The following is a 27,244-nucleotide window of genomic DNA, read 5'->3' on the forward strand; positions in this document are numbered from 1 at the left end:
GACTTAAAGGTTTTTGGAGCCATCAAAGAAAGAGTTCAGAAATAACTGGGCCTTAATTCTTTTCTCCACCTCTGTCAAATTCTTGGTCTTCAGGTCTGTAGAGAACCATCCAGAATGTGACCTAGCATTCACACACTTTTCCCCTAACATTTGCTCAGTCTTTCAAGACTTCTTCAGATACTACCTTGTCTTTCTTCCTCCCCTCCCTGAGAGGGAGAAGTGGGGAGAGGGGCAGAGGGAGAGGGAGAAAGAGAATCTTAAGCAGGCTCCGTGCTGAGCATGGAGCCTGATGTGGGGCTCAGTCTCACAACCGTGAGATTATGATCTGAGCCGAAATCAAGAGTCAGATGCTTAACTGATTGAGCCACTTAGGCACCCCAGATACTGCCTTTTCAAGGGTGGCTTTCCCAAATCTCCAGCTCCTGACTAGCTGGGGCTCAATCTCAAAACCCTGAGATTATGACCTGAGCCAAAATCAAGAGTCACATGCTTAACTGATTGAGCCACTTAGGCACCCCAGATACTGCCTTTTTAAGGATGGCTTTCCCAAATCTCCAGCTCCTGACCAGCTGAACAGACAAGAAGCATTGTTCCTGAATGCCCTTGGTATACTTCTTCCTTAGTATTTATATTACTGGACATAATCTCCTTAAGTGTCTGTCCCTTCTACTAGACCATGAGCTACTCGAGGGCAGAGGGTGGTGTTTCTTACTCAGTGATCCCAGAGACTGGTGTATGGTGGATGTTCCATCGACACTTTTTCAACTGAGCCAGTGTTGCTTCCTGACATGTATACCTCTGCTCTGTTAATAATTTCATAAATGTCTGCCATAAAGTATAACCGAAATCTGACTCTGAATGCTCTTGCTTTCTCTGCCTGTGTCTAGGTTTGATGACCATCCCTTCCGAATCTTCCCAGCAGTCCCACACCTCGTGTTCGTATCAGCACTCTCCTAGCAGCACAGTGAGCTCTCACCCACATAGCAACCAAAGCAGCCTGTCCAACAATCATGGCGGTGGCCTCAGCACCACGGGCAGTAATTCGGTTGCACAAGTCTCACTGCCTCACTCCCAGATGCACACACAGCCGTCTCCACATCCGTCCCATCGACCGCATGGTTTACCACAGCATCCGCAGCGTCCCCAGCACCCAGCATCGCACCCGCAGCAACACAACCAGCTCCAGCCCCCTCACCCCCAACACCCCTCTCCACATCAACACATACAGCATCATCCGAACCATCAGCATCAGACGTTAACACATCAGGCACCCCCACCCCCACAACAGGTATCCTGTAATTCTGGTAAGTTTGTGTCTCCTGACTTGGGTTTGGCTGTGGATTAGGGTCTGTTCTTTGTTATCTGAGGCTTATGTATATTTACTACCAAAACCCTTCTCATCTGTCGTCTTTTGTGTTTCCTTGTTGTTATCCTGTAGTTGTAACTCAGTCCATACATTGATCTGGAGATTTTTTTTTTTTTTTTTAAGATTTTCTTTATTTGAGAGAGAGAGCACGAGAGGGGGGAGGGTCAGAGGGAGAGGCAAGCTCCCCACTGAGCAGGGAGCCTGATGCAGAACTCGATCCTGGGACTCCAGGATCATGACCTGAGCCGAAGGCGGTCGCTTAACCGACTGAGCTACCCAGGCACCCTGGAGATTTTCTTGATTAAAATTTATTGTGACAACGTAGACAAACTCAGCAACCCTTGTAGGTTTGGGTGTTAACTCTCATTTTGTCCTTCTGGAAAACCAGTGTTTTTGTGAGCATTTGAAAGAATGGGATGCACAGTCTGTTTGCATTCTATTATGATTTGGTATGGTATAGAAGAAAGAGTATGGGATATGTCAGAAAAGCCTGTATTTTTGAATCCTCATTATGACTTGTATGACCTTTCATGTGTTACTTCTTTTAGTCTTAACTATTTTCTCATCTATAACAATGGAACTAAAATACCCTAGTATACAGTGTTGTTATGAGGATCGCATTGAGAATACAAATAGGAAGTGCCTCGTCTGGTACCTTTCCTTTAAGTATTCAGAAAGTGTTCCCACTCTTCCTTTCTTTGCTTATTCCTGCCAAGGATCTCATTTTAGAAAGATAGATTGCAAAGGAAGAAAACATACTTCATATCCTGGTTTTTAAAAAATCTATTGCTCTTAAGTTAGGTCTTGATGGTTTCTAGTGAGATGCATAATTGACATTGCTCACAGACCAGGCGTCTGCACTGCAGAACTCCCAGGGGTGCCCCCAACATAGACTACAAGGTGAATTGTGCCCTTTGGAGTTGTGCAGATACAGATCCTTCCCTTAGCTAGGTAATACCTGGCTGTCCACTTACCATCCAAATCACTGATGAGATTTTTATCCTGGAGGGACAATTTCTAAATGCTAGATGGTGCTAGTTCTTACCAATTAAAATTGATTATCATTTCAGGCAATTAAACTGCTGTCAGGGAAATGATCTTTAGATAGTGCATACTGTCTCATATTCTGACTTTGCTATAAAGCTTAAGTTTTTCTGAAACTTTCCTTTTTTGCAAAGTGGAAAAATAATATATTTTGGGGGGAATTGCACAAGGTACAAAAATGCATATCACAGTACTTGAAATTTAGTAAGTTCCTTTTCACAATTAATTTTGTTTTCCCAGTTAATAATTCTAAGTAGGTTCTAGAATAAAGTTGAAAATTGGTATAGTTCTTGATGGAAAGTCTCCTGAAACATCTTGAAATTATTTTTAGGTCTATACCTAGAGAAAAAGCTGTAAGTATAGCCCCCTGTTTTTACTCTTAGTGTCAGTCACTATTGTCTACCTTTTTAAAAAACTTTTTTTAGTTTAAGTATAGTTGATGGGTAATGTTACGTTAGTTTCAGTTGTACAACACAGTGATTCAGCAACTCTGTACTTTATGCTGTGTTCACAAGTGTAGCTACTATCTGTCACCATACAATGCTAGTAAAATACCACTGACTATATTTCTTATGCTATACCTTCCATACCGGTGACTTATTCCATCACTAGAAACCTGTACCTCCCACTCCTCTTCACCCATTTTGCCCATCTCCCTCCCCACCCAGCTCACTTGTTCTGTGTGTTTAAAATTGGAACAGTTTCTTTTTTGTTTTCAGATTCCACATATAAGTGAGATCATAGGATATTTGGCTTTCTCTGACTTAGATCATTTACACTGCTGCCTACCTTTTAATGTCAGCACCCTCTTCAGAAAGTTAAGCTTGTTCTTAATATAATTTTAAGGATTGACTAATGATTATAGAGATTTGGTGTCAGTAGAAGTCTGTGATGCTGTGGTCATACCTTTCTAGTAAGTCTAATGATTGCCAGGGGAGAAAAAAGTACTATTACAGCTGAAAACAATCCATCTTACGCTCTTAGTGGCCTTTTATTATACCAGTGGTAGCTTGCCACAGAAGGAAAATAGCTTTTCACCTGAGGGAGTTAGAAGTAATCATTGTGGCTGTGATAAGCTCTTTGAGTTATACATTTCTCATTTATAAGATGAGACTAAGCAGGTTGTCTTTAATGGAGAAGGAATGGAAGAAACTAACAGTTTTTTGAGTTCCCATTATGTGATAGGCAATTTAGATACATTATCTCATATTATTCTCCTAAATCAACTATAAATTACCACATTTCATAGATAGGAAAAGTGTAACTCAAAGAAGTTAAGCAGTTTGCTCAAGATCAGAACTAATAAGTGGTAGAATTGGAATTTATATCTGGCCTGTCAGGACTTCAAAGCCTGTAACAGCAGTAATTCCAAAAGGACTAAAATCAGTAAACATTTACTGAGTGGGTCTTGCGGAGATTGCTTTGTATTGCCAAGTCAACATTTATTACAGGTGATGGACTTGAAAGTTTCATAGACTTGAATGTAGCTCATTAGAGCATTACTTATTTTTCCCCCAACAAATTTCTCCCTGAATGATAAGTTGCCTGGGGGCAAAGTCATGTTGTCTCTGGTTCATTGTTTATTTGAAAAAAATCCATAATTGGCAGATTTTTGTAAATCAAGTAACCAGTAGTTGATACAGAGTTATCTGTGATGTAGCAAAAAATCCTTTTTCTTCGTTCTTACCTTCATCCATCCAGGGGTGATTCTGATAATGGAATAATTTGTGCAGCAGTCACTGAATGGAGGATTTTCTTCCTCTACTCAGCACTATTTCTTTGAGTGCAGCTCAAGCCCCATGCCCCTGAGTGGTGACCGCTTTGCTGACATACAGACTGTGGAGTCTTAACCCTCCTGATGATACCACATCAGAGGATGCTGTTCCTGACTAGAAATGCCCTGGTTTGGATTCATCAGCATTTCTTAGAGATGTCTCAGCCCTTTCTTTTGCTACTTTGCCAGAAGGACTGTGCTAAGCATTTCTCTCTATTAAGGTTGCCTTGTAAGAAATTTGTCCTCTTGCTATACAATCTAATTTACCTCCTTTAACTCAGTGCTTTAAATTATACTGTGTGTTACTTCTAAATGTGAACCTGCCTCTGAGTTACAAAGAACGTATCTCTTAATGTCATAACAAGACAGGAAAATGAACTTCGTATAGTGGGTGGGAAGATGTACTGATTTGCCTGACTTGCTGTACCTGATCGTTCATTGTACTGTACAAATGTAAAAAGCAGTAATCGAGTTTGACATTATAAGGTGATAGGGCAAGGGTTCAAGGTTTAGATTCATCATAGTGACCTTGCTAAGTTATGCCACCTCTCTGGGTTCAGTTTCTTTTTATTTATAAAATGAAGAGAAATAAGACCCCTCTGCCTGTTTCACAGAGACCATTACCCCAGCACATGATATGATGGGTGTGAATCCATTTGTAAGACTGGATGGGGTTCTTCCAGTGTTAGGAATAAGCTCAGCTCATTGTCTTCCCGTACCATATACTTCAAACTTTGACTATCCAAGATTTATAGTATCGTTGATATTATTTTTATAGGTGTTTCAAATGATTGGTATGCAACACTTGATATGCTAAAAGAAAGTTGTCGAATTGCCAGCAGTGTTAATTGGTCAGATGTAGACCTTTCACAGTTCCAAGGTGAGTATGGGTTTTTTTCTGACATACAACCAAAAATACATGATCCTGTTTTCTCTCATAGGTACAGTTTTCTTTGTAGGAGAAATAAGTATCTCCTTTTATAGTGTTTCTGCTGCAGTTGGTAGTACATTTAGAAACACTGCAAAATTCATGATTAAGCCTTTCAGTCAGTTGATGTACCAGAGGTTCAGAGATAAGAGTTCTGAAAGAAGTTTTGGCCACATTTAGAAGTAATTAGGCTTTGAATAATTTTTAAATGTCATTTTTCATTGCATGGTAAATCACTACCAGTGGAAATTTTGAGAGGTGAAAAAAAATTGTGGCTTACTATTTTCCTTGCAGTGTTTGCAGAACAAATTATGCTAACTAGTATTTCTAATGCTTTCCTTATAGGTTTGATGGAGAGTATGAGACAGGCAGATCTCAAGAACTGGTCTTTGGATCAGGTTCAATTTGCTGATCTCTGTTCTTCTCTTAATCAATTCTTTACACAAACTGGCCTTATCCATTCACAGAGTAACGTTCAGCAAAATGTCTGTCATGGTGCCATGCATCCGACAAAACCTTCCCAACACATTGGAACAGGTATGGGTTTAATTATCTTCTTGATTTTCTCTTTCTCATTTGTGTGAAATTTAGTAAGTGATGCAATTTGGTATGTTGTTAACGGTGACTGATCCATTTACATCTTTTTATTTCTAAGAAATAGAGTAAAATGATTTATATATATAAAAGGTATATTTTAGAGAAATTAAAGAGACTGTTTCTCTGTCGTGATTTATATGATGATTTTATTGTTTCCAGTTGACTTTCCTTTGTGATCGTTAACCTTTTTTAAAGTTCTCAAATAAGAATGAAATGTTTTAAAGATACTTACATTTTTATAAGAACATAAGTATGAAATTATATCAATTTAAATTTGTATAGATTTGCAGTGAAAATCAACATGTCTTATTTTATATATCTTCTAAGAATGTTAAGATTAAAGTTCAAAATTTACTTGAAGAATACAGTAATGATAAATAGTCTCGTCGGTGTTTTACTCTGGACTCAGAATTCGTGCTTTGTATTTTTCATCTCACTTCCTTTTCTCTTTACTCTTGTAGCAATCTCTTTTACTCTGATTGCAGCGCCTTTTCATTCTGTAGATGTTTAATATCCAGGTGCTTTCTTCATTTAATTTCTTGCAACCTTTTATCTCCAACTTGACTTCTTTTCTGTTCATTGTTTTGGTTTTACATTTGATGCATTTTTAAATGTCTTGTCTGTCCTCAGTAGCTTTCTTCAACCATTATCCTAGCTTATTTCACATATTTGGCCTTTCCATATTTTCAAGATCTCCAGCTAGGCTGTGTCTTTCTTTTTGTGAAATCTTTATTTCCGTGTCTTTTTTTTTTTTTTTTTAAGATCTATTTATTTATCTTAGAGAGAGCAAGAGAGAGTGCACAAGCAGAGGGGAGGGGCAGGGGAGAGGGAGAGTATCAAGCAGATGCCCTGCTGAGCATGGAGCCTGACTCAGGGCTCAGTCCCACAACCCTGAGATCATGACCTAAGCCAAGATGAAGAGTTGGGCACTTAACCAACTGAGCCACCTCTGTGTCTTTTGATAGAAATCTGCCATCATCTTTGCTTCTTCCATTTGAATAGTTTACTGAACTTGAAACCCTCAGTGGCTATTTGATTTTGGTGACTTATTCATTTCATAAATTAAATCCATGCAAGAGCCTCATTCATTGCTTGGCATATAGGAGGTACTTAGTATTAGCGGAATTTGTTGAGTGCCCCCTATATGCCTGACAACTAGACTTTTTTTTTTTTTTTTGATAACTCTTTAGCTCCTTTCTCCTTCTCTCTCTTTCTTCCTCCCTCTCTCTCTCACTTCTTTTTGGTATCTTTCGGATGTATACCCTTTGAAAAAAAATTTCTTTGTTATAAAATACAACATAGAATTCAGCATTCCGGGGCGCCTGGGTGGCACAGCGGTTAAGCGTCTGCCTTCAGCTCAGGGCGTGATCCCGGCGATCTGGGTTCGAGCCCCACATCAGGCTCTTCCGCTATGAGCCTGCTTCTTCCTCTCCCACTCCCCCTGCTTGTGTTCCCTCTCTCGCTGGCTGTCTCTATCTCTGTCAAATAAATAAAATCTTAAAAAAAAAAAAAAAAAAAAAAAAAGAATTCAGCATTCCATTCACCCTTAAGTATATAGTTCAGTAGTATTAAATATATTAGTAATGTGCAGCTGTCATCACCATCCATCACCATAACTCTTTTTGTCTTGTAAAGTGGATATTCTGTACTTAATAAACAATACCCCCCCATTCTAACCCCTGTCCCCCTGACCCTCCGCCAAGCCCCTGGCAACCACCATTCTACTTTCTGTTCCTGATTTTCGACTACTCCTAAGTATCTCATGTAAGTGAAATCCTACAGTATTTGTCTTTTTGTGACTGGCTTACTTCACTTAGCATGTCTTCATCCATGTTGTGGCATATGTTAGAATTTCCTTCCTTTCGATGGCTCTGTACTAGCCTTAGTATGTATATAACACATTTGCTTATCTACTCATCTGTTGATGAACACTTGGGATGCTTTCATGTTTTAGCAATTGTGAACATTGCTATGAACATGAGTGTACCAGTATTTTTTCAAGGCCCTCCTTTCAGTTCTTTTGGATATATACCCAGAAGTGGAATTGCTGGATCACGTGGTAATTTTGTGTTTCGTATTTTGAGGAATCACCATACCGTTTATGGTGACTATACCATTTTACATCCCCACTAACAGTGCATAAGTGTTCCAGTTTTTCTACATCCTTGCCAACATTTGTTATATATTTTTCTCTTTTCTTTTTTTTTTTTTTTTAAATAGCTATTTTACTGGGTGTGAGGTGGTATCTCATTGTTTTGATTTGCATTCCTTAATAATTAGTGATGAATGTCTTTTCATCTGCTTATTGGCCATTTTTGTATCTTCTTTGGAGAAATGTCTGTTCAGGTTGTTTGCCCATTTTTTTTTTTTTTAAGATTTTATTTATTTATGTGACAGAGAGACAGCCAGCGAGAGAGGGAACACAGCAGGGGAGTGGGAGAGGAAGAAGCAGGCTCCCAGCCGAGAAGCCAGATGTGGGACTCGATCTCGATCCCAGAACGCCAGGATCACGCCCTGAGCCAAATGCAGACACTTAACGACTGCGCTACCCAGGCGCCCCTGTTTGCCCATTTTTTAAATCTGGTTTGGTTCATTGCTGAGTTTTAGGAGTTCTCTATTTTTTGAATATTAACCCTTTATCAGATGCATGATTTGTGAATATTTTCTTTCATTCTTTTGTTTTCTGTTTTATTACGTTAATAGTGTCTTTTGATGCACAATTTTTAAATTTTTCAGAAAGTCCAATTCACGTATTTTTTCTTTTGTTGCCTGTGAGTTCGGTATCCTATCCAGGAAATCATTGCCAAATCCAGTGTCCTAAAACTCTTGCCCTGTGTTTTCCTCTAAGAATTTTATAGTTTATGGGGCACCTGGGTGGCTCAGTTGTTAAGCGTCTGTCTTCGGCTCAGGGCGTGATCCCAGAGTCCTGGGATCGAGCCCTGCATCGGGCTCCTCTGCTGGGAGCCTGCTTCTTCCTCTCCCACTCCCCCTGCTTGTGTTCCTTCTCTCGCTGGCTGTCTCTCTCTCTCTGTCAAATAAATAAATAAAATCTTTAAAAAAAAAAAAGAATTTTACAGTTTAGGTCTTACATTTAAGTCTTTAAAACATTTTGAGTTACTTACTTTTTGTATGTGGTATTAGATACGGGTCCAATTTCATGGTTTTGCCTATGGATATCCAGTTTTCCCTGCACCATTTTCTGAAAAGACTGTCCTTTTCCCCATAGAATGGTCTTGACACCCTTCTCAAAAATCAGTTGACCCTATATGCAAGAGTTCATTCCTGGGTTCGCTGTTCAATTGCAGTGTTCGTAGTATATTTGTCTTTATGCCATTACCACGCTGTTTCAACTACTGTATTTTTGTAGTAAGTTTTAAAATCAAGATAGGTTGAGTCTCCCTGCTTTGTTGTTCTTGTTCAAGATAATTTTGGCTGTTCAGGGTCTCTTGAGATTCTGCATACGTTTTAAGATGGGAGTTTCTGCCCCCGCAAATGACTGGAATGTTTGATATGGATTTCATTGAATCTGTAGATCACTTTGGAGAGTATTGACATCTCAACAATATTGTCTTCCAGTCCCTGAACATGAGATGTGTTTCCATTTATTTATGTCGTCTTACATTTCTTTCAGCAATGTTTTTGTAGTTTTAATTGTACAAGTCTTTCACCTGTGTAATTAATTCCTAAGTATTTTTTGCCATTATAAATGGAATTGTTCCTGTAATTTCCTTTTTAGTTCGTTCATTGTGTAAAAATGGAACTGATTTTTGCATGTTGACTTTGTATCCTGCTACTTTGCTGAATTTACTTATTCTAACAATTTATTTTTGGGTGGAATCTTTGAAGGTTTGTTCATATAAGATCATATCTGTGAACAGAGATAAATATACTTTTTCCTTTCTGATTTGGATGCCTTTTATATCTTTTTCTTGCCTAATTTCCCTGGCTAGAACTTCCAGTATGTTGAATAGAAGTGGACATCCTTGCTTCATTCATAGTCTTAGAAGAAAAGCTTTCAGGTTTTTCACCATTGAGCATGATGTTTACCATAGGATATTCATAGATGGCTTTTATTATGTTTAAGTAGTTTTCTTCTATTCCTAATTCATTGAGTGTTTTTAATTATGAAAGGCTGTTGACTTTTGTCAGTTACTTTTTCTGCATCAATTGAGATGAGCTTGTAAGTTTTTTTCCCTTTCATTCTCTTAATGCAGTATATTACATTGATCACTTTTCATATTTGAACCATCTTTTTGTATTCCAGGAATAAATCTCACTTGATCGTGGTGTTTAATCCTTTTAATATGGTGTTGAATTAATTTTGCTAGTATTTTATTTGGGATGTTTGGATCGGTATTCATAAGGGATATTGGTCTGTAGTTTCCTTGTAGGTGTCTTTGTCTTGCTTTGGTATCAGGCTAATTTTGGCCTCATGGGATGAGTTAGGAAGTGCTTTCTGTCTTTCAATTTTTTGGAAAAGTTTGAGAAGTATTGGTCTTAGTTCTTTAAATATTGAGTAGAATTCACCAGTGAAGCCATCAGGTCCTGGGCTTTTCTTTGTTGGGAGATTTTTTGATTATTGATTCAGTCTCACTAGTTTTAGGTGTATTCATATTTTCTCTTTGTGATTTAGTCTTGGTGGCTTTTGCATTTCTAGGAATTTGTTCATTTCATCTAGGTTATCTAATATGTTGGTGTGCAGTTGCTCATAGTACTCATATGATCCTGTTTCCTTCCTTTTTGGGGAGATCCTGTGTTTTGTAGAATCAGTTGTAGCGTCCCCACTTTCATTTCTGACTTTAGTTATTCTCTGTTTCATTTATCTCAGCTCTAATCTTAATGATTTCCTTCTTTCTGCTAGCTTTGGATTTACTCTATTCTTTTTGTAGGTCTTTAAGTTGTGAAGGTAGGTTGTTGATTGAGATCTTTCTTGTTTTTTAATGTGTTTATAGCTATAAATTTCCCCCATGACACTACTTTTGCTGTTTTCATGTTATGTTTTGATTACATTTGTCTCTAAGTATTTTCTAATTTTCTTTGTGATTTTTTTTTCCTTGATCCATTAGTTGTTTGTGTTTAATTTCCACAAATTTGAGAACTTTCCAATTTTACTTCTGTTACTGATTTCTGACTTCATTCTCTTGAGGTTAGAGAAGATACTTTGTTTATCTATCATTTAAAATCTGTTGAGGCTTAATTTGGAACCTGACATATGGTCTATCCTGGGAAATGTCCTATGTGTACTTGAGAAGAATGTGTATATTGTTGGATAGATGTTCTCTATTTGTCTGTTAGATCTAGTTGGTTTATTGTGTTAAATCCTCTGTTTCCTTACTTCCCTCTGGTTGTTCTTTCTGTTATTGAGTGTGGGATGCTTACATCACCAACTATCATTGTAGAGTTGTTCATTTCTTCTTTCAGTTCTGTCAGTTTTTATTTCATGTTTTGCTGCATCCTGTTATTAGGTGCCTAAGTGTTTATAATTCTTATATCTTTTTTCTGTATTGAATCTTTAATTGATATGTAATGTCCTTCTTTGTCTTTGTGACCTTTTTGATTTGAAGTCTATTTTGTCTGGTATTAGTATAGCAGTCCCTACTCCCTTTTGGTTACTTTTTCCATCCTTTCACTTTTCATTCTATTTGTGTCTTTGGATCTAAAGTGAGACTCTTATAGATATGTGTTTTTACTCATTCTGCCAATCTTTCTTTTGATTGGAGAATTTACTCCATTTACATTTAAAGTAGTTATGGATAAGGAGTGGTTTCTGTCATTTTGCTGTTTCTTTTCTGTGTCTTACAGGTTTTGTCCCTTATTTTTTGCGTTACTGTTGTCTTTTGTGTTTCATTGACTTTTTGTAGTAAAATGTTTGATTTCCTTTTGTGTGTATTGCATAGCTCTTTGTAGATACCATGGGGATTGGGTTTACTATCCTAAAGTTCTAACACTCTAATTTTGAATTTATATCAGTGCAACTTTTATAACAAAGAAGCTCAGCTCCTTTACAGCTCCTTCTCTACTCCTTTTGGTTGTTGATGTCACAAAATCACATCTTTATGCATAGTGTGCCCCAAAATATAGATTAATAATTCCTTTAAATGCATTAGGCTCTTAAATTAATGTAAAAAACATGGAGTTAAAAATGAAAGTTACAGTAATACTGGCTTCTAGACTAATCACTTTTAGAAAATATATTAGTCTTTTCAGTCATGTATATATAAAAGAAAAAGTGGAGTTCTGAAGTGTTGCTACAGTAATACTAGCTCTTTTGATTGCTTGTGTATTAACCTGTATTGAGATCTTTATTTCTCTGTACAGCTTTGAGTTACTGTCTAGTGTCCTTTTATTTCACCCTGCAGGACTCCCTTGAGCATTTCTCAGAGGGCAGGCCTAATGGTGACAAACTCCCTTAGTTTTTGTTTATCTGGAACTGTCTTAATTTCTCTGTCACTCTTAAAAAGGACAGTTTTATTGAGTATAGCAGTTCTTGGTTGACACGTTTTCTTTTAGCACTTTGGATATATTGGCCCACTGCCTTCTAATTCCTACTAAAGTTTCTCATGAGAAATCTGATAATCTTAGGTTCCTTTGGGTGTGACAAGTCACTTCTCTCTTGCTTCTTTCAAGATTTTCCCTTTATCTTTGGCTTTTGAAAATTTGATTGTAATATGTCCCTTGGTGTGGGTCTCTTGTGGGTCTCATTTACTTAGAGTTTGTTGAACTTCTTGGATACTCTCATTCTTCTTTCATCAAATTTGGGAAGTTTTCAGTCATTATTTTTTTCAAATATTCTCTCTGTCCCATTCCTCTTCCTCTGGGACTCCACAATGCATAGTTGGTTTGTTTGATAGTGTCCCCCAGTTCCCTTAGTCTCTGTTTGTTTAATTTTTTTCTTTCTGTTACTTAGCCTTGATAATTTTCATTGTCCTATCTCAGGTTCACTGATTGTTTCTTCTGCTTGCTCAATTTTTCTTTGAATCCTGTGATGAAATTTTCATTTCAGTTACTGTAATTTTCAGTTCTAGAATTTCTTTTTTATTTCTTTTTAGGTTTTCTGTCTCTTTATTGATATTTCCAGTTTATTCATACATTGTAATTATGACTTTTTCCACATCTTCCTTTAGTCTTTGGGCATCTTTAAGACACTTGCTTTAAAGTTTTTATAATGGATCTGCCACCAGATCTTTTTCAAGGACAATTTTTGTTGATTTGTTTTTGCTTTGAATAGGGCATACTTTTCTGTTTATTTGTAGGCTTTGTGATTTTGTTGTTGAAAACTAGACACTTCAGTCTAATAGTGTGGTACCTGTGGAAACCAGATTCTGTCCCATCCCCAGGGTTTGCTGTTTTTGGTTATTTTGTCTCCTGTTTTTGTTTTCTTGATGGCTGCAAAGTATCCTTGTGCTAAGGTTCGCCATAAGGTCTTCTCAGGTCTTCTCTGAGTCTGTACTTTTCTCTTGGTATAGGTGGTCACTTTCTAATTTTCCCAGTGTATGCAGTTGTTTTTCAGTGCCCTAGCTTTTAATGTCTGCCTCTTGAAAGGGTAAAAAGAGGAAAATAGAGGAGGGAAGGGAGGTTAGTAGCCCCCTTATAACCCCTGGAAATCAGTTCATTTGGAGGGGAGGTGCTTGCAGCATTGGTGGAAGATGTAACAGTGGCCACCATCCTTTATATCTGCATCTCTGTGATCAGAGCAGAGATCCACAGTATTTGGAGAACAGAGGCCTTTTTGTCTGCATTGCCTCCTGCAAGCTGTGTAAGTTGTTCCAGGAACACATGCACAGCTGCCTGCCATGGGGGTAAGGATGAGGGATAGGTAGCTGCTGTTGGGCTAAGAGCTGGAATCTAGCAAAAATAACTGAAATTTATTATCTAACCCTTCCTCTACGAGTTGCAAACTTGTCAGTAGACTTCCAGAGTTCCAAAGTTCCAAAGACTCCAGTGTTTTCTGTTGTATCAGACAGTCTACCAGTGCAGTTTTGTTTAGGTTGGAAGATAGATTCCTGGTGCTTCCTACCCCACCATCTTCTCAGAATCCTTCCTATATGCCTTTTGAAATATCAAGATCTGTATAACTTGGCAAGGATTCTCACTTATAAGCTTTCTTCCATTTCATCTTTTTATCTCTTCTTGTACATGGATAGCTTATCTTCTTTGATCCTCTGATAGGTTTCAAACCCATAGTTGGTCCCGTTCAGGATACATCACTTCTACTTTTCCAGCTTGCACTAAATCCCAGAGGTGTAGCGTCCCTTCTGCTCTTTGTCCCTTGGTTTTCCTTTCCTCTTTTCTTTCCCTGTTCAACCAAAATAAATTATGAAGTTAACTCTTCTAAGTGCTGCCATGTTCTCTGCCAGATCATCTCAAATCGTTTCAGCCCCCCTTAAAATGCTAAGGGTGGGGGTGGGTACTTGTGTCGATGTTGCTTATAGATTATTGCCTCCGGCAGATCAGAAAGTTCTAGGAAGATAAGTAGAAGAAGGTGTAGGTCAGTCTTAAAGAGAGGACTGTTTCAAGGGCCATTGTACATGTTAACCAGTAGCTCACCCTTTCTGGAATTTCAAAGCTTATGTGGTGAAACAAGACTGTCTTCGATTTTGTGACCTAAATTTCTAAGTAAGGTCCAAGAGTACCTTCGGGTTTTGGAACTTGGCACTGTTGGTCATGGAAAAAGCGCTAACCATCTGCTGCTGTCCCATGTGAGAGTGGCCAAGCACCTCTTCTGGATTCTTTCTAGACTGAGATCATGGGTTATTTCTTAAAGCCCTTTGTTACTAGGTCTCCGTGGTCATCTCTTCTTGACCTTTGACCTGGATTTATTTGGATCTGGTACTCTGTGATCCTTTTAATTTTTTCTGCCATCCTTCCTTTTTATTGCCAGTACCTTCCTTCTCTAGGGTCCCCACAACTCATTCTTAACTCTCAGTGCTACTCTATTAAAAAGGCAAAAGACCTATCATTTTTCCTTGTGTTTATTCCTCTCCCAATTCCCCTTCCCCTTTCATCTTTTCCTTCTGGGTCAAAAGAACTTTTGCCAGCCTTGGCCTGCCAAGCCATGTTGGCTTTTGTCAAAACTCTCTGATCAGCACTGGGGCTCCAGGTATTCGTTACCTCATGCACACTGAGGTCTTCTCACAGACACTCAGGTTTTTTACATGCCCAGCCTGCTTCCTTCTGTTTTAAGTCTAAGGCTCTTTCTATCATTCTTTTATTCTCCTTCTCACATCCTTCTGTATCAGATCTATTCAGATATCCCACTTCCCGTCTCTCTATTCCCCAGTACATCTTTGCCACTCCACCAAAATGAGTATAAGAGGGGACTTCAGAGAGTTGTTAATTTTATCCTTTTATCTAACAGATAAGGAAAGTGCGACCAGAGAGAAAAAGCAACTTGCCTAAAATTACAAAGTTCATTTGGGTGTAGATCTTGAGTCCCAGAGTATAGTCTCTCCATATCCTTCAAACTTTCCCTGTCACTTCCGTCTTCAAGATTCTCCTTTTGGTAAATACCTCTTTGGGCTCCTTAGAGGTGTTGTAATGTGTTAGCATGGGAGAGGGAAGGGAAGGAGAAAAGGATGTTACAGTACACGGTGTCTCTCCTTTCTAAATCATTTTACCTGTGTTTACAATTTGTCTTGTCCAATAATGTTTAAGTCCTCTAGCTGTGCTATTCTTAATGCAGGCGCAGCTTAAAGGTCGTTAAATTAGGGTAGGCTTACATTCATTCAGCAAATACTTAAACTTTTTCTGTGCCTGACTATGTATTGGGCAGTAGGGATGAAGGAATAAGTCCGAATAGCCCCTAATCTCAAGGAGCTCGTAGCCTGGTGTGATGAAGACTGCGCTTCTGCCATAGAGCTGTGGGAGTAAGAGACGGGTTTTAACTCTCTTGGGGAGATAGAAAAACTTCCTAGAGGAAGACAGCTTGAAGCTGGACTTTGCAGGATAAATGGGATTTTTATAAGACACAGAAATCTGATCACTGTGCTCAAAACCCTTCATTGGTGCCCGGTTTCTTCAGTAAAAACCAAACTCTTTTTGTGGCCTAGATAGCCTCACACAATCTGGTCCCCTCATTACTCTCTGACCTTGTATCCTTTTCCCCTTCCCTCAGCCCCCTGCTCCCGCACCAGTGGCCTCCTTGCCATTCTTCAAACATACCAGGCACACTCCACCTACCCCAGGGTCTTTTTTATACCTGTTCTTTCCTCTGTCTAGAGTGGTCTTCTCCCAGATAGACACATGGCTCACTCATGTCTTTAATCTTGTTCAAGCTTTTTCTCCAAAAGCACCTACTCAAGTGATGCCTTTCCTGAGCATTCTGTTTAAACGGCAGTTACTACTGTCCAGCATCCTTGTCCTCCTCTCCCTGCTTTATTTTTTTCTGTAGCGTGCATAACATATTAAGTTACTTTGTTTGCCATCCTCAGCCTGAGGGTATGCTTCAAAAAGAGGGAGTTTGTTGGGATGTCTGCCTGGCTCCATTGGCAGAGCATGTGACTCTTGATCTCGGGGTCGTGAGTTCAAACCCCAGGTTGGGTGTGGAGCTTACCTTTAAAATAAAAAAAAAAAAAAAAAAAAGACAGGAGTTTGTTTTTTTCATTTCTGTATACTCAGTGCCTAGAGCAAGGCCTCAAACATAACTTCTTGAATGAATGGTCATTCAACAAGAGTCCACTTCCAATAAATACATTGTGTGATTTGATTTTTTAAATTCTCATAACTTACATGTTCTAAATGTTGTAGGATCTCAGAAGTCCTTGAAAAGTACACTGGAAATTAATTTCTTGTTTAGAAAGTCCAGGTTGACTCTCATTGTTTAGAATAGAATGAGAACATGAGAAAAAAAGAGGAGTAATGAGAATTTCTATAGGAAAATAAAAGTGTTAGGAATGTGACAGAATTTCAGAAAGTTAGGCTATTTGTTTAATGTGGGTGACCCTTTATTCCTGTGATCTTGTTTATTCCCATAATTCTTCTTTAATTGTTACCTCACTCCCCCTTTAAGGTAAGAATTACTAAGCCAAAAAAGAGAAATGAAAACAAGAAATATAAAAATAATTTCCATAAAAATCAGTTGTCTTTTGATTGTGATTTGAGCTCTTACGGATGAGTAGAAAGAGAGCTAATAAGATTTTATAACACAGGCTGAGAAGTCACTGATAAACGAGTGAGCTTGTTATTCAGAGCGGCGTGGCCCCTCTAGCCTGCTGCAGTTTTTGGAAGGTGTGCTGGCCACTCATGTGAAGGCTGATCAGCACTTGGGGGTGGGTTTTTTTTCTCTAAGACTATCCCAGAGCTACAGCTTAGTATAGCTCTTCTCTCTTTTCTTACTAAATCTTCAGTATGGTAAATTGGTCAAGGAGCTTAGTTCTAACTGTAAACTTCACTATAAAAAGGCATGTCATCTTGGAAAGCAGTGGCTGGAAGTCAGAAGTGGTGGATTCTGTTCCTGGTTCTGTCTCATTTTCTCTCTAGTCTTATTCATCTGCATGAACAGAGGTAGGCCTGAATTAGGCGTCTCAGAGGCTATTTTAAGCGTGGACAGTCTGACATTCCAGTGACAGGTAAAAACTTGTGAGTAGCCAAATAAAGTGTTCCTACCTTGAGTATCTTTTTGGTTGCCTCTGGGAAAATGGTTGCTGTTTTCCAGTTTGATTATAGCATTGCTAGATGCAGTTGTAATTTGTGTGACACAGTAGATAGAATACCTAAGGGAAAATAGCCTTTCCAGAATTCCAGATGTTGCATACAATGTGAGCCAGTGTTATAGTTCTTCTGCCCCAGGAGGAATTGGGGGTGGGCATGTGACATTTGCTCCCTTCCCTTTCTGCTTTGCATTAGGGTGCAGCGTAATTGACATTTTAGAGCTGTTACTCTTAATGGTTCCTGTCAGCGAAAATATATTAAGAACCTTCAGAAATGCCATTCAGACGAGATCTGTTTCCCATCGTCACACTTCTAAATAATACATTTTTCATCACCTTTACTTGGTATAGCTCTTTTAAATTTGTGCAAATGTTTCTGTCACTTTGTGCCTCCATTCATTTTGTTAATCAGCTAGGGCACACATAGATAAGTCTGCTTTGAAAGTGAGAAAATCAAGGAGAGAGGGCAGCAGTTAGTAGAAAGAACCTATGATCTAGGAGAAGTGGATTCTAGTGCTCACCCTGTTAAACTGATGTGTGTTTGGGCACGTCAGCTTAGTCTTACTGAGCCTCAGTTGCCCCATCCATAAAATGGGGATAATCCCTGTTTTGCCCTCATTTTGGACTGAGTGGGAGGCTCAGATGATCAAATAGATAAGAAAATGCTTTTGAACTGTTATAAGATGTGTCACAGCAACAGGAAAGACAACTTGACTGCAGGCTTCCAGACAGAAAAGAGGTAGTGCCAGAATTAGCATCAGTGTATTCACACTCAGCCTGGTACCACCTTTGGGATTAGCATCTGAAAGAAGTAATTTTTTCTGTCTCTTTTCTCGCCTTACCTGCTTAATTTAGTTTTAGGTAATAATTTTATTAAGGTTTTAGTGCTTTACTTGTTTTATTTATGCAAGTGTGTTTTCCTTCATTCTGCTTTTCAATCTGATAGGAAATTTGTACATAGACTCCAGGCAAAATCTCCCTCCTTCAGTGATGCCGCCCCCTGGTTACCCTCACATCCCACAGGCACTCAGCACTCCAGGAACGACAATTGCAGGTAATTTGGAGTGTGTTGTCTTACAGTTGGTACTCAGAGTGTAATATTAAAAAACTTTAATTGTCCCAGCGTGAGCGAGGCTGTTCAGGAGGGAGTGAAATCCCTGGTATGGGAGGATGGGGTGACAGTCTGCACAGTTACTTGGCTTCAGTGCTGGGCGAAGGGATTCAAGTGTCATTTGGTGTTTGGACCATATAACCTGCGTCTCTTCGATGCTGTGATTCTAATTATTGTCCTGCCTCTCTAAAGAGGTCCAGGGACATAGAGCTTGTCCTGTGGTCTTAGGTATCTTTGAGGCTTTTTGACTTTGGTGGGACTTGAGCAGGCTTCAAGAACTGTCTTTGATTAGCTCATATATATTTTGCTCCGTTCATTCTGCTGGCATCCCTCCAGCTCTAGTTTCTGAAGAAGTCTCTTACAGAAGAGGTAAGTTGCAGAGTCACTGGTTCATAAACTGTCCCTCCTGGGTTCCTGAATGCAGAATAAGTTACATTTAATCAGGAAGGTAGTTTAAGGATAATCTAGATGAGGAAGTCCTAGCTCAGGAGTGGAGATAACTTGCCCAGAGCCACCAGTTTTGCTAAGTGACCAAACCAAGACTCAAGTCTTGATATCTGGATTTAGAGTTCGTTGTTTTTCTCGTGTACCATGCTGCCGTCCACTTAGGCTGCTCAAGGAACGGAAAGGTCATGTGCAGATGTGAATTTAAAACCCCCCAAGAAGTGTTTGCCCCGTATTAGTGAAGGAGGAGTTGGGGCCAGGTGACCTGTTCTTTGATGAATGGGAGGACTAAGTGTTATTTGTTCTCAGCACTCACCAGGACTTGTAGGTGGCAAGATATGGTAGTTAAGACTCTGGAACCAGATTCCCAGGGTTTGCATTTTGGTGCTTTGCCACTTGATAGCTGCCTTAACCCTCCTACCTTTGTCTATTAAAGGGAGTTCATAACACTGCCTAACTCCTAGGGTTGTTAAGAGCATTAAATGAGGATTAGAGGTAAATCACTTAAATTAGTGCCTGGTGCCATAGTAAGAAATTTATAAGTTAAAAAATAAGTAAACATAGGCATTTCTGCTATACTGTGATATATTGAAAACCTTAGCATTTTATAAAATGGTGCATTAAAAATTACAGGGCTTATAAGAAAAATGAGATTAGCAGCAGACTGCTTAAAACTTTGTAATCAGATCAAGCAAATCAAACAAAACCGCAATAATTCAGTAAAAATTCCACAACATTAAAAAGATATGTTTAATTCCTAATAAAAGAATGAATTCTGCAAATAAATAGAGATTATTACTTGAGAAAAAAGTCTGGTTTGGAAGGGGGTTTGTCAAAGCTATGGAGACAAGGGCAGAATGCACCAAAATTGGGGAGCACGAGCTGCACACAGCCACAGTAATCTAAGGAGAGGAGTGTGGGGAGGGTGGGCATCCTGTACTCCACTCTGGTCTACCGTGGCCTCCCTGCACTCAGCTGTGTTGATGTTCTCTGTGTTCACCCACTGTCACTTGGTGGCACAAAAGTTAACTTGCTGGTGAGAATTCAGGATGACCCAGAGTGACTTCACTGGTACACTGACATCATTCTCTTTTTACCATTCTCATGGGAGCCGGTTCATGTTACTGAAACATGTATTGGTACAGGACAAACTGAGAGAAAGGGTTGCATCAGCACTTGGGCACCCTAGCGTTTTTATGCCCTCCTTGCTTCCTCCTGGTGTAACCAAAACAGTCGTGGGTTTTGGAGTCAAGTGAACTGAATTCAAATCTCTTCCCCTTACTACTTGTATGACCTTGGGTAACTTGCTCCGTTCTCTTAAATCCAAGCCCTGTTATCTGTAACGTGAGGGTGGTTGAGAGCCGCCTGGGTGAAGGCTTCTGAGTGGATTAGGGAGATAACAAGCACCGAGTCCCTGGCACAAAGGAAGTCTTCAGTAGGTGTTCATTTATTCCTTTCTTCTCTACCTAAATCTCTACTGACATTGCCTCCTTCCTTCCAGGCCATCACGGAGCCATGAACCAGCAGCACATGATGCCTTCCCAAGCCTTCCAGATGCGGCGCTCTCTGCCTCCAGACGACATCCAGGATGACTTTGATTGGGATTCAATTGTGTAGAGCTTGTTTCTGCAAGGCACCAGACCCCAGCGTCACCTTTCTGTGCAGTGAAGGGAAAGGTTTAAGAGAATCCAGTTGAGAAAACAGAGTTGCTAATCACTTTACCGATGTTATCAAAATTTCTTTTGAAGACAATCAAAAAGATTTTAGCTGGATAACTTACTGCTTTTATCTGACCCAAACAAGTACTACATGTTTGTCTCCCTGCCAGCTGCCCTATGTAGCTCCTAACTGTTGTGTGATTTGAACGGCTTTTGCATATTTGTGTTTGATGTTGACCACAAGTGCCAGACTGATTTTTTCAGACAGAGCCTATTTTGCTGCAAGCAGTTTATAGATACATATGTGTAAATATATGTACAAAAATTACTGAAAGGCTTCGATTTTTCTAATTGGATTATTACGTCTTGAAAAGAAAGTTACTGTGAGTTTTTATTCCTTGTTAGGCTATTTTCTGCAGGATGCTTTTAACTGATGTAGGCAACTGAAAGGAAATAGATTTTTTCAAAGCCCAGTTTCTTATTTAATCTTTTTCAGAAATGTGGGTATTGAGTTCTACTAAGTCAAAGAACCCAGAGTTTGATGGTCTCCAAACAGTCCAGAGGGGCATGTTGTTCCTGAGCAGCATAAAGAACTGACCAAATTTGTTTTGATGGTTGGGGGATTACGGAGTTTATGTTGTACCTCGTCCATGTCTGTTGTCCTCAATCTGCATTATAACAGTTCTAAAATGTATTTGATCAGTTAGCAGCTGGGCATTGCTTGGCTCTTTAACAAAATCATTGCCTCCATATTCACTCATGTATTTATTATTCAAAAGTGTTATTTTAATATTTATTGCTACCTTCTGTGAATGCTCAGCTCCTATTGGGTTCATTAAGGAGAAGTGTGGTGTCTGAAAGCACAGAATTGGTTTCTTTTTTAAGAGTTTACAGACAAGACAATCAGAGAGCTTGTGTCATTCTCTTTATCATCAGTCCTTTTACCATGTGAGTATATTTCTCTCTCTTAGCATTCCTGCTGATTGAGATGTATTAGCTAAATAGCATTTTTCTGGAATTCGAATCAGAGTTCATTTGGGCAATAGAACAGCAGGGCACTGTGTATAACACAAGTTTCCTCACTCCTTCTCTTTCCATTTAGGAAGCACTGAGGAGAATAGAGCCACACAAACATTTTATTTGCCTCAGTCTTCAGTGCAGTATCCTTAAGTGGTCTGCTGTTTCTGTTGCTCTGTGTGTCTGTGTGCATGACATTTGGGTTACTTTCTTTGAAATGCGTGTGCCTCATTGGGGTTTTTATTTTTTGTTTTGTTTCATATTGTATCATAGTTACTTTGCATGGATTGATTGTCTTAGTTTTATAATAAAAGTAACAGAAATGAGATTTTTTTTTTAAATGAATAGATTTTGAATTGGTTCTTCAGACCATAAAAAAGGCAGAATTTCTTTCAGTTATAATGGGGGAATGATATGTTCCATCAAATCAAGGAGTAATAACTGCTTACTGGTTGCTTTTTAGCATCTCTAGTCTCTATCAGCCATGCTTTAAATCACTTTAATTAGCCTTAGTGATAATGTGGTTGAGTGTTCTCTACTTGAACTAAACAGACATCTTTGTTTCTGTATGTGTGTATGTGAGAGTGTTTGTCAATGTGTGTGGGTATTTTTTTTTTTTAATAGAATGATGCCTTTAATGAATCACTGGGAAGCCAGCCATAGGAAAGGCTGGTGAGGTTGGGGAGAAAGGAAGGGCTTTATGTTCCTGTTGTTTGGACCCTGCTTGGCATGAAAGAGGAAGCTCAGTTCCAGCCCCTTGGATCAGTGAAAATCGGAGGATTCTGGCAAGGCAGCCAACAGGCCCCTCTTACACAGATCAGAGGCAAGATGAGATAGCAGCCTGCAGAGCAAAAACTTGAAAAAATGGGGGTGGGGTGGGATTTTCAATAGTCTGCTCAAGTCACTGTTTTCTAGATACCAAAATAGCTGTTTTGAAAACTTAAAATTGCTTGGGTAGCAATGTGCACTTTAAACAATTTAGGTATTGGAATGCAGTCTTACCTTGAATGATTTGAGTAGAAACCACTGATGACGATTTTACAAATTTTGTGAAGCGCATTTACCATTTGGCAGTCATTTACTGATTTGCAGTGATCAATATTTTTATGAGAATTTAAACTTACCACAGATGGCCCTGGAGGCAGAGCCTGCACTCAGACGCGTGGCACTCTTGTGCCGCGGGCGGCCCTGGAGCCCCAGACAGGCCTTCTCAGTGCGCTCCGGCCACCAGAGCACCTGCTGAGGTGCGGAGCCTCCCCTCTCGTGGCTCTTTCAGTTGGTAGTTGTGAATGCAGAGCAAGTTCTGTTTGGGGCTTAAATTGACTGAAGACTTTTGGGGAAAAGAATAATAAATGCATATAATCAAATGGGGGTACTCTGTCCAGGAGAATAATCCGACTGGCATTTGTGGCAGTTTTTGAAATGTAAATGTATTCATGTGTGTTCTTGTAAATACATGTCTCTCAGATGTCCTTTGAAGTGGGAGGGAATCAATCCGGGGATTATTTCAAATGGAATAGAGTATTTTGATATTGTTCATTCAGAGGGTGATGTGTACATATCTATATTGTATATATGTGATGAAAATGCATTGGCTTTTTGTGCAAACACAATCTGCTCTCTGTACTGCTGTTGGACAGTCAGTGTTTTAATGTTTCTACAGTTTTGCTATTGCACGATTTCATATTTTGCCTCTATGATGAACGGCACCCATTCTTTGTAACTGTTTAGTGCTGTAAAGAAATACCCCAAGTGTCATTAGGATTGTTGCTGCCAGAACTGATATGCATGAATGGCACTTAAAATAAATATATTATGTTAACTCTATTTACAACAACAGTTGGCCCTGTGTCATGTGCTACAGTTGGGGGAACAAGACTGGAGTCAGTCCCAATGGCAGAAACTTGCAGACAGTCCTTGTGGTCTTGGGGAGTGTGTCCCATTTGTTGCTGCCTTTAGGAATATCTCACTAGTTCTTTGAACTTGGGGAACTTATTTAGTTCCTCTGAGCCTCATTTTCCTCATTTGCAGTGCCTTCAAAATAGGATAATAATACCTATCTCCTAGAGTTGTAGTGGGATTAAATTAACTAATGCATTTAAACATTTAGAACAGTACCTGGAACATGAAAAAGTACTAAGCATCTGCCAGGTGCTGTGCTAAGTAGGTACTGTTATGCTCATTTTACAGTGTGGTTACAACTCAAAGGTGCAGTGGCTTACCCAGATCCTTTATTGGAAGTGACAGAGCTGAGTTTGAATCTGGGTCATTTGATTCCAATGTCATGTTCTTTTACACCATCCTCTGCTACTTCCAAGAAATTCCCCTACCCTACCTGTATCCTTGACCTCATTGTTGCCCCCAGATGTGCCTCCCCAGAGAGCTACCTTCCGAAGGTAAAAATGGAGCTTCTTAACGTTTGCTGAGCCCACGCTCCTGTCAGCCTTCTCAGGAGAAAGCCACAACTCCTGCCTTTAGTGAGTGCAGACTTAACCCAGGACAGGCAAAGACACCAGCTCCAGGGGACAGCCCAGGGGAACTGCTCTGAAGGTGTACCCTGGCAAGGCAGGATTCTGATGGTGAGGAGTTAGGTTATGCTGAGGGCTGAGGCAATGGTCCAGGAAGGCCTCAGCCTGGCATGGGCTACTTAAGTTGAGTCTTCAAAGGGTTCTGGACAGACAGGTGAAGGTTTTTCCATTTATACCACTGCTCTGAGCCAGGCTTGGAAGCTAGACTAGCATAGGGGTGGGGATCAAAGCAGAAGAAGTGATGGCTTGCTGGTTAAGAACCAAGCACAGCACTCCTGTAAGTGGTGGGGTCCCAACTTGAATGATATGGAAACAGGTTCAGAGGCTAAGCACTGGGCAGACCAACAGTACTGGTGGAAGTGGATCTGAAGCTGCTGTCTGCCTAACTCAAGGGGAGGGCTTTCCTGCCAATCCCATAATCCTGCCCAGGGCCTCTTGCAGCGTCTAACTGAACCCGTACATCACTGCCAGGAAAAGCTGTTTATTGCAGTTTTACCGTTGGGGAAACTGAGGCTCAGAAAGTTTAACTTGCTTAATAAGTTCTCACAGCTAATAGAGGACCTGGGATAATTCAGTCTGGGTCTGACTCCAAAGCTCATTTCTTTTTACGTCACTGCCTTCCAAAAGAGAATTTTCCCAAAGCCAGAGGTAATGCCTGCCCACCAGTTTATGTGTGTCTCTTGGAGGGAGGAGCTCTGTTTTTCTCCCATTACAGGTGAATTTTGGTCATTAGCAGGGCCTCTGAAGGGCGGTAGTTAAGGGCAGAGTTAAATCTGGTCTCTTTGCTGGTTCAGGCGCAGTTGAAGTGCAGCTTTGGGCTAATCAAATGAAAAAAGTAAACGAGATCATTAAGATGCAGGTTTAATTCTCAAGGCTTTGACATGTTGCAGTGTGCAAAGGGCTGCTATTTATAGATGTGCCCTTACCAGCCGGATCAAGCAGTCCTGTGAAAGCCACGTAAGCATCAGCATTCGTGTAAGGCTTGACTACATCTAAACTCCCTAGAATCCTAACTCTCTTGAAGGCTTCAAGCCAGAAGGGGCCTTAGAAATCATCTAATACAGCCCCTGCGTTTTGCTGTTGAGAGCTCGGACCCAGAGAGGGAAGTGACTTGGTCAAAGTCACGGATCTAGAGGAAGATTCAGGGAAGGGGAGGAGTGGGGAGTGTCCTCTACTTGGCAGGAATTTAAAATTCCTACACACATTGTCTGTCTTGACCTACACAGGAACCTGGCGTTGTAGTACCGTACTGCCCCGTTTACAGAAGAGAGGCGGGCACGGTGCAGTCAAAGCTCTCCAAGGCGCTGTACGCACCTGGCCAGAAAGAGCGCTGTTACTGATTATCCACCTGTGGTGGCAGGTCTGAACCTGAGACCGTAACCGGCACTGCTTCCCTGTACTGTCTGCGTGGGCACCTGCGTCATCGCCGAGTGTGACTCCAGTGGGTAAAGATACACGTGTTCTGTGCAACGTGGACCTTGGATGCAAGTCAGCTACCTCAAAGGCAGGCTGTAGCCAAGAATCAGAAAAGCTGGCCGTGGTGGCCTTATTGAGACTTGGTGTCTTTATCCCCAACACGGGTACTACCTTCTGAAAGGATTTTCAGGAGTGATTTTGAGCTTACCTCCCTGTGTGTCTCCCTCCACGTATGATGTGTAACTAGTCAGCGTGGGCAGAGCGCAGACCTGGTGGGTGGCTGCAGCAGAGCCAGAATCCACCTCCAAGTCAGGGCTGTCTCCAGCCTCCAACTCACAAGCAGGGCCCCTAAATAACGCTGACCCCGGTAGTACAGAATAGGACAGCTACCGCGTACTACTTGTTAACATTACTTCTCCCAAGCGCCGTGTAGACGGTATTTACTCTGTATGGTAGATAGTATCCTCAACCTCGTGTCGTAAATGAAGATTCTGGGCCAGAAAGCGGTTGAGTCACTTGCCCAGGGTCATCCAGCTTGTAAATAGTAGAAATGGTGGTGGTGGTGGTAATAATAATAATAGCAGCAGCAGTGACAGCAGAGCTGGGATTCATACCACCCAGCCACCCTCTTCACCACAATGTGCTGTCAGTTCCTCGCTGTGCCCGCCACTGTGGGGCAGAGCATGGAAGCCTTAGAACAAAGCGGTGAGGCTGCAGTGAGCACCGGAGGCCACCAGAGGGCACAGGGCTGCCAGCTGTGTGCCTTTCCTGGTTCCCAAGGTCGCCTTTCCCATTGGGGGCTGTGCTCCCTCTGCTCCCTTTCTCCACAACCCCTAGGGCTGCGGGCTCCCAAAGACAGGTAGGGAGCCCAGTGGCCAGCCCCCAGAATCTTTTCCCACATCAGAGGTTGCTAGAGGGAGCCAAGGAGCCCCTCTAGTTCTCATCAATAAATACACTGCCGTGGGGCCCACTGAGAGCTGTCTCCCTATAGGCTCCCAAGGCAGAGTGGGAAAGGTCACCCCACCTTCAACCCCAAACTCTCTGAGTGTCCTGAGGCTCTGCCTTGCTGGGAGCCGCCGATGCTGGGGGCTGGCATTGTTTGGGCAGGTGTGGAGAGGGCTGTGGCCTGGCCAGCCACATTCGTGGCCCTCCCAGCCCTACCTCAGCCTAATCAGGCTTTGGTGTTCCCACGCACTCACACTGTCCTGTGGCCGTCACAAACATTGTGGTTATTGCCGACATTTGCCAGACCCCTACCCAGTTTTTGAGCCATTATCTAAGTTAACAGCCCCAGCTGCTTTGGAGGCCGCTGGACAGTGCTGTTGAGAGACGTGAAGTCATCTGCCCAAGGTCACAGCCAGTGAGAGAGGACGGTGACAGATCAGGAAGCCAGCTCTGCCTCCCTCCGGCTCTTCGTATTGAGGTGCCCTGTCTCTTCCACAAAACTCTCCTGGTGCCCTTGACCTCCCTCAAGGCTGTCACCACACCCAATCCCACCCCACCTCACCCAGCACAGGCTCTGAGCTGACGTCACCAAGGGTGAAGATGCCCCTCTCTCAACGCAGGCCCCAGAAGGTCAGAGAGGCAACTTCCCGTCCTGGACAATGGCAATAAAGACATCTGAGGACACTTCCCACCCTTTCCGTGTCTGATGACGTTCACAGGCAAGAGGCCGCCCTGGGAACAGTCCTCTGGTTCCGTGTGAGTGTAAGC

The 27,244-nt window shown here is 40.9% G+C and overlaps 1 protein-coding gene across 4 annotated transcripts in view; it reads left to right on the forward strand.

Moving 5' to 3' along the window:
- FOXJ3 (forkhead box J3) overlaps positions 1-23,414 on the forward strand; it is a 144,432-nt gene extending 121,018 nt beyond the window's left edge. For all 4 annotated transcript variants that reach the window (XM_026498354.4, XM_044383921.3, XM_044383923.3 and 1 more), the window contains 5 exons: positions 888-1,304; positions 4,963-5,064; positions 5,458-5,649; positions 18,304-18,411; positions 20,414-23,414. In XM_026498354.4, the coding sequence (XP_026354139.1) occupies positions 888-1,304; positions 4,963-5,064; positions 5,458-5,649; positions 18,304-18,411; positions 20,414-20,529 (935 nt within the window). In that variant the 3' untranslated portion in view covers positions 20,530-23,414. The remainder of the gene's footprint in view (positions 1-887; positions 1,305-4,962; positions 5,065-5,457; positions 5,650-18,303; positions 18,412-20,413) is intronic.
- Positions 23,415-27,244: the final 3,830 nt, after the last annotated feature.

This window comes from Ursus arctos, unplaced genomic scaffold (genome assembly GCF_023065955.2).
Source record: "Ursus arctos isolate Adak ecotype North America unplaced genomic scaffold, UrsArc2.0 scaffold_12, whole genome shotgun sequence".
Taxonomy (NCBI): domain Eukaryota; kingdom Metazoa; phylum Chordata; class Mammalia; order Carnivora; family Ursidae; genus Ursus; species Ursus arctos.